This window comes from Protopterus annectens, chromosome 4.part1 (genome assembly GCF_019279795.1).
Source record: "Protopterus annectens isolate FY-2018-M chromosome 4.part1, PAN1.0, whole genome shotgun sequence".
Lineage (NCBI taxonomy): Eukaryota > Metazoa > Chordata > Ceratodontiformes > Protopteridae > Protopterus > Protopterus annectens.
In genome coordinates this window covers 167,108,016-167,120,752 of record NC_056734.1, presented here as the reverse complement: position 1 = coordinate 167,120,752, position 12,737 = coordinate 167,108,016, and the positions used below count along the sequence as shown (strand labels likewise).

The following is a 12,737-nucleotide window of genomic DNA, read 5'->3' as shown; positions in this document are numbered from 1 at the left end:
AATCTGTTAACCAGTTTACTGTGTAATTTAATTTAATCCTGACTTGTGCTCAGGACTAACTTTAACCTGTGGAACTTGTTTAACTTGCTTATTTATGTAATCTCTGTAAATAATCTGTTTGTAATATGTAATGCTGGTATTATGTAATGCTGTATCTGCTTACCCTTGGAGCTTTTCTCCCCGGGCCTCCACTGAAAATGGACATGCATCCAGTCGGACTATCCCGGTCAACAAATGTAAAATAAAAAAATAAATAAATAAAATATACTGAACTTCATTCAAACAAAAAAAAAGAAACCAGATACATTGTTTAAAGAGTACATACAATCATATGACTCCAAACTAAATCGGAATTTTTAAAAAGACATACACATTTACAAACATGATATACAAAATATATAAATATGAATCACATATAAAAAATAATCATGCTTAAAAATATAACTATGCAAATCACTCCATAACAGGCAATGAGTTCAAGTAACATTTCATATTCAAACATTCGTTAAGGCCTAGAAACTTACAAGCATTAAAAAATAATTGCCAGAAAAGCTTTTAACTTCCACAAAATTATTACAATCACTTCCCAACAGAAAAAGCACATACTAGTAAGCACTGCAAATACAAATTTATTAAAATTAACACACTGTGCTGTGTTTCACCACTGCATTATTAACAACCTTTTCTTTATTGCCAGTGCATGCTCCAGCACACATTTGCACAGCCTTCTGCTTACCTTCCCTATGTAAAAATTAAACATTAAGCAATATACAACTACCATTTTGCGCTTGCAGTTAAAATATGGTTTAATAATGATAGTGCTACCAATGTGAGATAAATAAATAAAATTTAACAAATAGATGCATTTACATCACTTACACTGAGTGCATGGAAAAACACATTCTTTAGTTATGTTGTAAAGAAAATTGTTTTCATAAGACTCAAAAACAGATTTCAGATGTGGTTGTCCTATATAAACAAACTATGGTGTAACACCAATAACAATAACTGATTACTATCTAATATGATTTTCCAATTAGATTTGATAACAATCATGATGTCCTTACTGTCCAAATTGATGGAGACAAAACAACATATACTGCTCTCTGAACTACTGGCAGGATGAACTTTTCCAGTCATACTCACTAATAGAATCAGGCCAAACTATATTCCCTTCTATTCACAATTTCATCTGTCCAGATACGGATCATGGTCAAATGGGGCCCTAAGCAGGGTAATAGACAGGGCCCCCTCCAGCTGTAGAAATATCACATTACCTGGTTCTCTCTCCTCATTTACCATAAAACACTATTCAAACCTGTCACTGCACATAGTATTTTACTGTTTACTTATTTAATTTATTTAAGTTAAAACTTTTATTTCAAATTTTACAGTAAAAACATTGACAGCCATTAGCTAAACAAAAAAGTCTCTCACAATGAACACATATGTAAACAAAAGTAAACAGTAAAGTTCTCTTCTCTTGAAACTCACATTTAATCTCATTTAGAGAAAATGCATCTGGCAACCCATTAAACTACAAGAGACATGCTAGATTCTTAGTCAAATAGTATATATTACATAGTGAAGCTCTAATCAGCAACTATGTGAAAGGTGAATGAATTCAAAAGACAAATGCAGTAATTTGCTGACATCCTGGGAAAGCCCACTGCATACAAATGTCCCCTTTCAGGGACAGTGTAAGAGCACTGTCTGGTAAAGTAATTTGATTAGAGTCCCACAGTAGATAAAATAAGCTGCGGGAATCAAATCCTGCACTATGGGAAGCAATCTGTTAGTAGCTCATGTACCTAGTGCAGATAAATAAGGCTTACACAAACTGTTGTAGCCCAATACACTGCATTTCACATATTTGCTCCTGCCAGAAAACAAGCTAAACTAAGAAATGTATTCATTGTTAAAATATTAGCATTAAACTTGTAGACTTCATATTGTCCAGTTTATCCACAACACACAGTCAACAGTTAATAAAACAAGGAAACCAAGTACCGTACGCAAAGAACATGGCTCATATAATGACATTCCTATTTACTACAATCCCTTCCTGCCTTTACAACATAACTATTTTAGGATGCAGCAGAAACCAAGTACTTACACACACACACATACACACACTTTGTGAAATCATAAATCTATAGCTTAATCCATCCTAGCCGCACGCACACAGACATGCACACATTTTGTGAAATTCCAAAGCCACAGCTTAATCCTGGCCACACACACACACACACACACACACACACACACACACACACACACACACACACACACACACACACACACACACACACACACACACACACACACACACACACACACACTTTGTAAATCCAAAATCCACAGCCAGAGGCTCTACCACCACCCTTTGCTAGCCCCTGAATCCTGCCCCTCCCCACACACACACACAGGTACCTTGTCAAAACCATCCACTGGAATCATCTTAACAGCAATAGCTTGACTCCACAGCAGACCTGACAATACTTACATTGCAGGTTCCACCACAATAATATAGGTTTATGTAAGTCATCTGCATCAGATAGAATGCTTCAAATGGATTGTCTCACAGAACTTTGCTTTCTGCAATGGCTAAAACCCTCAAGGAGCACAACAGAGCTTAATCAACACAGCACTGCACTGCCAGTGCTTCCATGGTAGCAACAGTAGCATTTGCAGTAATTAGGGATCCGATGATAATAATAATAAAAAAAAAACACTAAAAATCTCTTGACATAAACACACCATACATTCCTTCTCTGGCTGCAAAATGGTACACAGTTAAGTTAAAAGCAATCCTTGGTAATCCACAACAAAGTGCCATTATAAAATCCAAATACTCCCATTTGTAAATCTGACAGAAGCTGAAATGGGTAATGGCAATCCAAATACTGTACTTTGAATATGAAGCTCCAGGAAGCCTTATTCTTCAATGTCATTGGCGCCAATGTACAACTAATGAGCCAATGAGAGAGAGAGAATGGCAGCCTAATGATATGCAAGTATCAGAATGAACAGTGGCAAATGAGAGGCATAATGGGAGTGAGACTTTTTTTCTACTATTTACACGCCCCCCTGCCAGGACCAGGCACTATATAGCTGTCTAGGCTGTCTTGTTCTGGATCCAGCTATGCATCTGCCATACTGGTCATTGAAATGGGCAGAAAACCACAGTCCACAAATAAGTCAAATAAAAAAAAATAACCTCATCCAAAAATAAGTCATTGTTGTCTGAAGTCAACCATGAAGCTCTAACAAATTTCCCTTTACTAACACATTAACCTTTAATAATAACCTTTAATAAAAGTTGGAAATGTAGCTGTACACCCCCAGTACAAGTATAACATATCTGCTTTCTTCTAACTCTTCTACTAGATCTCTGCTCTCCTCTACTCTTCTACAATCACACTGTCTTCATCCACCTCACCTTCTAAAATGTCTCCCGTAATTCTTTTACCACTCATTTCATTTACATCTCATAATTAAATCAACCTTTTGTTTTCTACCCTTTCTAAATAACTCTGTATTGTGACATCTATCCTACTGCATAGTTAATTAACTATATCTGTATAGAGTGCACTTATTATGAGAAGCCTTACTACTGTATATAGTTAATACTTTATCTATTTTGACATTGTAAAACTTATTTTAACTGTATTCTGTCTGACATTAATATTATATAACTTAAAAGATTATACCATGAAAGCCAAACCATTTCAAGCAGTAATCTTTTCTACTGCATAATTACTATCTGGATCTGAATAAATGGCTCTATTAAAAAAGATTACTGCTTGAAATGGTTTGGCTTTCAAGGTATAAAGGACTAAGCCACATTAGATTTATACTTACAGTCATTTCTAATATTCCTTTCCCTTGTGTTGAGTAACTCTACTCCAGGTCAAAGCAGTAGGTCAAAATGTTCACAGTACAAACTTAGTAGAACAACTTAAATCATCTTGGATTTTCTTTGCCCTGATCCTCTTATATACTTCTTTTGTATCACCTCTTTCAGCTGCTGTTTCTGAATAATGATTTCCACTACAAGTCCTTAAGTTACAATCCCCAAAGATGCACTTCAACAAATACAGCCACTTCATAAATCAAATGTAAAAAATAAATAAATAAATAAGCATTTTTTGCAAGAGATAAACCACCTGCACCCCACTCCCCAACCTATATATATATATATATATATATATATATATATATATACATATATATATATATATATATATACACACACACACCAACTCCATGGTCATCCTTTATCACAACTATGCAGTTCAACAGGCAATTTTAAACATGAATGAAAATGCCTATTACAGATTAAAGTATTAATAATTCATCTGTCTGGTAACATTTGCTGGAGGTGTAGTTATGAACTCAGTCCCTAACTAATGTGCTGCAGTCGTGAATATAAATACTACAGAGCATAGTTTGAAAGGAGTACTACTTGCTTGTAAAATAAACTGTAGACCATCTATAACATAAGCTATTTTTTGTCACACAGATAATGGTTGATGATGTGAGCAATCATGTGACACTGCCTCTTCAATATACACATGCAATGCTGCATATGGATTCTAAAGCCCAAATCTAGGGTAATGAGATGGAATAATTGAACAACACCAAAAAACAATCAGCTCTATCAGGAGGAGTGCACCCCTGACCACTTAAACCCATGAAGCATAATGCAGCATTCATGTGCCCACCACTAAAAATGGCTTTTAATATGCTGGGTCCCTTACATTGCAAAAATGTGTCTTATTGGAGTAAGTAAAATAGAACAATCGTATCTGCAAAAATGTTTTGCTAAGAAAACAAATTTAATGACAGCTAGCAGACACAAAGGGCCCGATTCCAAATGACTTTCTCTCAATGCACCACTTATACTAAGAGCAGGTCTTTTGGCATCAAGTCTGCGTAGCATGCCTGTTTACAGATGGGCCTTTCACTGAAGTAAGTCACTTACACTGAGAGCAGTTTTTTTGGAATCAGGGCAAACTTACACTAAGAGCAACCCTTTTGGAACCTGGCCCAATATAAGATATGATAGGTAACACTAAGACAAGAAGTATAAACTAGAATAAAGTTATAATCTCCAAAATAATAATAATAATTGTCACACTGCCAGCCTAGCTTTCTGGAATTTTGTAAATAACTCTGTGTCATTTGTGAATATTGATATGATTTATATAGAAGTGTGTGTAAAGTACTGAGCTAAAATGTAACCACAGCATGCCCTATTGGAATAGATCAGGAATGTACCTGCACTATTGTTACTGTTTAGATGTATATGTCTAATGGAAGCTGGAACACAGGAGGTTAACTTGAAACAATTGGGAGAAAATAGTTGAAATTAAATTGTTTCATAACCACATAATAAAAAGAGATGTTATCTTTCAGTTTCAGTAGAGTAGCAGACACAATGTCTACAGCTGGAAGATTTTTGTATTATTTTGAAAGAGAAGTAATTACTAGGTTTGAGATGTAGACGCGTTTTATTTTTTTATGACTTCCAGGATCTGCAAACATTTCAGAGATGCGTATTTTTCACAGGGAGATGCTGAAATGCGTGTACTTTCTAACAATGGAGGTTTAGATTGGGAACTAAAGTCAGGTGACAAAAAGTGATGTCATTCAAGCTAACCCAGCAGTAATATTGATTACTATTTTTGTTCTTGCCAACACAGCCAATGTACTGTAACTTACTTGACTAATTACTATATATTGTATTCTTTGTCACTGCTAGTGCTTGGAGCTTTTCTCCCTGGGCCTCTACTGAAAATGGACATATATCCAGTTAGACTAGCCTGGTCAACAAATGTAAAATAGAATAAAAAATAAAAATAATAAATATTTAATATTAATTTAATAACTCTCTCAGAGAGACAGGGGCATTTTGTATCTGTCTTTTGACCTAACAAGAATATCCACTCATCACCAACATCTGCACTTGCCTTGCTGTAAGTAAGTTTCTAGGGCATAGTAACTCTTTTAGATTCAGATAGAAATATAGTAAAGTAGAGCTTAGATGTTTTCTCTATTTATTTGAGACTGTCCTGCAATATCGTTTTGTGATTCTGTGATTTTGAACTCTGATGTAACTGATTACTTACTGAGTACGGCCTTGTTCTTTTATTATTTATTATTAAATATATTTAAACCTTTCAACTGTGGCTGGTCTGTTTAGAGATATTTAAGCTCTTAGAGTACTTACAAATCTATCTGGTGACAGTGTACAGGCCACTCCTAAATGACCTTGCTCTTGGTCAGAGTACCATTTGGATTAATAGTAACATTACACAGTAGGATTGGACACCCTTTATTAAGGACCTTAAAGTAGCTGATAAGTAGTGGCTGGTGGCAATGGAAACTACCTTATAGTCTGGGCAGAAGGGGGCATAGCTAGTAAACCTGTGCAGCCTTTTCCAGGAGTGTGTGTGTGTGTGTGTGTGTGTGTGTGTGTGTGTGTGTGTGTGTGTGTGTGTGTGTATATAAACCAAATCTCAAACAGTTTGTGTGTCAGCTACTTGGGCAGGGACATGAAGCACTGGTTGGACAGAGAGGGTACTGGAAATCTTGATTTGGCCACTCAGCTGAGATCTCAACCCTATAACTGTGCCAGTGGGGAGTCCACTGGGGATCTGGAGAAAGAGGGAGAAACCAGCCCCTGACTGACTGTGATCTCTTGTGTGCTCTTAAGGGAAATTGTACTTCACTTTGTGTGTACTTGTCATCCTCCCAGTGTGCACATTCCCCACTGTTGCCAGTGGTGAGGACTGAGGCTCCTTGATTACTGGGCCAGTGTTGGGGTGTCACAATAATAATGTCAAATGCTTCAAGCAAGTTACATGTACCATTTTGGTGTGCCTGAAACAGAAACATTTTCTGCAGTATGCAGTACACCTTCCAAAATTAGACTTTTTAAATGACCTTTTTAAAAGTGCTAACAATAAAAGCAACAGAAAAAAAGAAAGCTTACTAAAGAAGCAAATTAGGAAACAGTGGTACTAATATAATACTGTTAAACTTGTATAAAAATGCATATATATTCATTTCAAAGTAAGGTTAGTAAAGTTATTTCAAATATTCCAGAACAATACAATATTAACACTTTTTGGGCCCTAGTCATATTTTTGCAGGATAAAACTGTAAGCCATGACCAATAACGTGCACATATTTAATACAGCTACACAGTTAATAGAGTTTATCTGATTTATTACATTTTAAATTAAGAGTTTTAGTCCTAGAACTGAGTAATGGTACATTTTTTAAATACTGCCAGATTTTGAGGGTTGTTGGGTCTGCATTTAATATCTACACAACTATAAAATAAACTGCATTTTGAAATAAAGAACTGCAGTTATTAAATCACAGAAGAGTGATATTGAAAATAATTCAGTTAGTAATCATCTGTGAAACCTGTTCCACTTATAAATAATCCCAAATCGGCAATATTAATTTTTAACAATTTCTAAATGTTTATAATTTTATATTGGGACCTTACTATGTAGACAAGCATTGTAGCAATAACATCTGAATGCTTGTTACATTATTACAGTGCACAAGTAACATAGCTTAGTGGCTATGAAGCTTAAAGGTACACAATATCCTTCTTTTGTTTAACCATCTTTAGTTGTTATACAACAAAACAACTTTACTATCCAAAGCTAAAAAAGTTCTTAAGTCAATGACTACATTCATCATCTTGTGTATTATTTTTAAACATATTTTAGTAAATCCAGTTTTAAACAGTGACATAGGCTGACACACATTGATAGAAGAGAAAACATAGTAACACTTTCGTGCAATATACATATATATTTTTAACAATTTTAAAGTCACTCCAGAATTACATAAATTGTTCAGTTACTGTCTTCCCTTTAAACTCACTCCTGACCATTATTCTTTGTGTATTCTTCCCACAAAATCTACTTATTTCTATGCAAATTTCTCCTTTCCTCTTACTTACCTGAAATGATATCTTCAGAGGTAAACTCCTCATTATTAATTATTGGTATAGCAGATGGAGACAGTGTTGGTGGAGTTGGTGTTCTGGGTTCTGTAATGTCTTCTTGCCCAGCTCTCATTTCTTCACAGACTTCCTCTACTTGGTAAACCTACTCAAACACAAAAACAAAGCAGCCTTACAATTCCTCACATCTTGATTTTCTGTCAGCACATTGCAGTGATGAGTGAGTATGTATTATAAAACATAAAAAAATCTTTAGACTGCAATGTATACTTATCTCAAAAGATTAATTTTAGATTCACAGGTTCATAGATTCTTACTAAGCAGGCAGGTTGGGCGACCATATAGAGCCTTGCCATACAACCCAATGTATTTAATGGCTGGATTTGCTACCCACTCAGTGAAGGCCATACAACTTACCCCAGAAGTAAATCTGCAGATGCCCACCCAATTGTTGAGGCAAAACCCAAATAAGGCCACTGTGCTACATTGTTTGACATGCATGGGGAACTTTTTTCCATAGGTAGGGTATGCTTTACATGATACAGGAATATAAAATTCAGCACACAAAAAATATATCTTTATGGTACAGCATAGCCTTGCAAACTGTTATTCAAGTTAAACAGTCTATAGGAAGCTACAGTAAATACAACCATATTTCTTTTTTTTCTCCATTTTTGAAAGCCAAAAGAAAAATAAAATGTATGAAATTAATTGTAATTATTATGATTTGCAGTATAAGTTTTTTTTGTATTTTTCTCTATTTTCAAAGGTCTCAGTGCTTCTATTTCAGAGCCAGGCCATGTTGTCACATTTCACTTTGTAGTTGCTAATGACTCTTCCATGATTTCATGGATGCATAGCTGATGCCAGTACTAAACAGTATATCATCCAGAAAAGATTAGATTTTTGTATCTTAAAAAAACTCTAGAAGAAAGATTGAGGCTGAAATGTTGACAGTTTCTTGAAACACTCTCAGCAAAACTGCCTTTTTCTGTTCTGTAACTACAAAAACTGGATTAACTGAATTATCTTCTTTTTTAAAGAAATACCTGCCTCTAATGTAGGCTAGCATGCTAACTCCGAGAATGTTACATACTAAGGAAAAGTTATTAGTATTGTGGGAGTTTAGAAGCTGTGTCTAATGAAGGTGGAACTTTTCCAGTGGACAGCAATTACTTTTGGTACATAGTTTTTATACAACAGGATATTAAAATAATGCCATTTAAAAAAACAAGACTGACAAACAACAGTCACAAAGATACTGGGTACATTTTAAACCAGCTTAAACTGAGGCTTTATCCCCTACTTCTAAACATCATGACTTCATAGATCTTCGAGACAAAAGTTGTACTCATGGTTTAGTAGAAACTGGAAAAACACTGCTATAACAATGTGCTCAAATCAAGTGAGGTTAACTTCAAAAGGAAACAAGATACAATTTGTTTGTTTGTTTGTATCTTTCGGCTTTTCCCGGTTACGGGTCGCCATAGCGGAATTCCCGTCCGCTAATGATTGGTAGTTGATTTTTACGTGCCGAGTTACCAGCTCTGATGCACAACCTTCAACGAAGGTACGCCCATTTACTCATGCCTCCACGCAGAAGACGCTCTAGCTGAGAATCGAACTGGACAGCGTCTTACTGTGGGGCGACAACGCTACCGCAGCACCACCACCACCAAGATAAAATTACTAACTCAAAATCTCAATAAAATACTTTAAGAAAAAAAAAGATACAACTGCTAACAAATGTGGCTGGAAGAATGTGACCAGCCTGCGCAACAATATGAACCATTTTCTGTAAGGACATTCCAAAATGGCCACTAAGATACTTGCAGTTCTCAATGCAAGATTTTTATCTAGAACACACAGTGCTGGTTTTGGACAAAAATACTAATTTCTGACTGAACTACAATGTAGAAAGATTATATTAAGCTGAACAATTATGCACAGCAGAATCCCTAACCCTTTCAATGCAAATTTTAAAGAATTCTTTATCAAAAACAGTCCTGAGCTGACTATGCCACAAGACATCTAAGGATTCTGACAAGCTGAGTAATGAAATTATTAGGAAATTTTTTTAAACAATGAGATTTGCATTTCAAGACATTTGTGCTGTGTTACCTTAACGATAGTAACACAATACAATATATTTAGATAAAGCCTCTGGTTGTACTTCATTTTCCCAACATATCAGATCTAGAAGTTTCAATGAATGACTTGGTTACTAAAGCTCAGAAGGCAGATATATGAAACACTTTTGATAACTCAAACCAGCTGCTTTAACACAGAACTGATAACAAGGAAAACAGATGAAAAAGGAATAACAAAGCTACATGGAATTCCTGTAGGGAAAAGTACATAAACTTCAATGAATCTCTTTAGTGTTCTCCCACAATATGTGCCTCAAGACCACTGGATGTTAAGTTCACAGTCTAACAAAATAAAAATAAAAAAAGCTGCTATGTGAGAAGCTAAGACTATAGGCCTGAACAACATCTTTTCTGCTTAAGTCCTCACTAGAAGAAAAGACTGTTGGCTCTTAAACACATATTCATCTCTAGGAAAATCAAAGCTCATTTTTTATACCCAGTTAAAATCAAATTCACCCACAAAAATGCAACTTTTATCTGTAACATCTAGAATCAACATTCACCTGCAAAGGAAACATATTACAGCAGAGCTTACCAGAGACAGCTGGCACAGTGTGCTAAATCCAAATAAAAACAAACAAAAAAAATGATTTCCAAAACATTACTGACTGCTGTGGTGTTTTATACATACATTTAATTTTCAAATTTGTAATTGCCTCAAGACCTTAAGAAGTTAGCTCTTTGCCAGTTTACTACTATAAATCTCCCTTCGTAACAGATCAAAGCACTGTAAAAGAATAATTACCTCTGAAAATAGACTTGGTCTGTTCATAGGCTAGACTTTCTCTTAACAAAGTGCTATACTACCATATTTACATCCTTTGGTAAACAATCCTTAGAAAAAGAAATAAAGGCTTTATGTCTGGCAATCTCATCAACAAAACCACCCATTTTTCCATTTTCTACATGAGGGTTAAGTGATGCATCAGCTGTCACCATCTCAATTCAATGCCACTCTCCTGCCTTCTTCAACAGTCATGTCTAACAGTCGCAGGTCTTCTGCCACATAAAACATCAACTTCTTTTTGCTGCATGCCCTTGTTTCTTTTAAACTTTCTCTTGTCTCTCCCAAATCTTCTTCACCAGATCATTTTTTGCATTCCTGCACACATGCCCGAACCCCTAGAATTTGTTTTCTTTTATCTTTTTTGCAACTGGAGCTACTTTGGTATCTGCTCTGATGTCCTCACATCTTAGTCTGTCCAACATTGTGCATCCTACCACCCCATAAATGAGCTCTTCATCCCCATCACCTCTAACTTTCTCAAATGCTCTGCCTTCACTGTCCAGGTTTCTATGCCATAACAAAGTAATGGTTGCATCACTGTTTTGTACACCTTATTTTTCAGCATCTTTGGCATTCTTCTGTTACACACTATCCCTGACATTCTGTGCCAGTTGGCTGCACTGAGGCGATTAACCTGTTTCACTATTTTCCCAGTTTCACCTGATTTTCCCCATTTGCTGCCATGACAAATGACTTGTATGTACTGAGTTTCATCTTGTGTGTCCTCTTGTGTGCCTTCAGTTTTGTATTCCCTTATCATCTCCTGAAGCTCTTGTTCAGACTCTGTTTGTAATGCCACATCATCTGCACACATCAGCTTTGTTCTGACCTGTATGCTAATGTATTCCATCACCAGTACGAACAGCAAGGGCCACAGACTTGAACACCAACACACATGTACCACCACAGGGAACACCTGTGTGAGTCTAAACACTGTTCTTACTTGTGTCATTGGGTTATTGTACACAGCTTGCACTGATTCTAACAATGTTTGCAGGATATTCAGCACTAAGTTTAACTACGTTTCCAATACTTTATTTCTGGTATTATAATATAAATTTACCTATTATATTCAGTGACATTTTACGTCTAAAAAACACCATGAAAATGAGGGTTTGATGCTTAAATGCCTCACTGCCTTCAGAACTGCAGACGTCATTTACATAAGTTCAAAGTAGCAAATATTCGTTCTTTAGGCATGGATTTTCTTAGGGTGCTCTGTTTTCTTTCACATTACAAAGAAATGTGGTAGGTTGACTGCTGACGTCTAAATTGTTCATAGGTGTACATTCATGCATAGAAAGGTCTAGCCATCTACTTCTGCCCCCCCTCCTTTGCTTATTAAACTCCAATAATGGTAGTGGCTGTCCATGGCTCACTATAGGAGTTGGCAGCAGTGTGTGGATGGATGGGATCTGAACATAACAATAACAGAATTTATTTGCATTTTCCAACTCATTAATCTATATAAATGCCTTATTCTAGTTCCCCTCAAGACTTCCATCCTATTGGGGAGTTTTGAGAAAGTACATCTTAATCACTGATATATTCATAACTAGCAGTGCTTGCTTCAATTAAGTACCTAAATGGAAAGGGTGAAGCAAAAGTAAAGGACTGATAAGTCAAGTTAAACACAGTAAATAAGTACTAGATCTAAGATACTCTAGACACCATGAAAGTTGCTGCTGTAATTAGATGAAACACACTTTTTGCTATTTATATACCTAAAGTGGAGCAAACTAACTTCATATGCATACACACATACATACATACATACATACATACATACATACATACATACATCAGG

At 35.7% G+C, this 12,737-nt stretch overlaps 1 protein-coding gene across 6 annotated transcripts in view; it reads right to left on the bottom strand.

Annotated features, from left to right (window-relative positions):
• PHC3 (polyhomeotic homolog 3) overlaps positions 1–12,737 on the bottom strand; it is a 1,318,531-nt gene that overhangs the window by 583,269 nt on the left and 722,525 nt on the right. For all 6 annotated transcript variants that reach the window (XM_044070066.1, XM_044070067.1, XM_044070069.1 and 3 more), the window contains one exon: positions 7,991–8,138. In XM_044070066.1, coding sequence (XP_043926001.1) covers positions 7,991–8,138 — 148 coding nt within the window. The remainder of the gene's footprint in view (positions 1–7,990; positions 8,139–12,737) is intronic.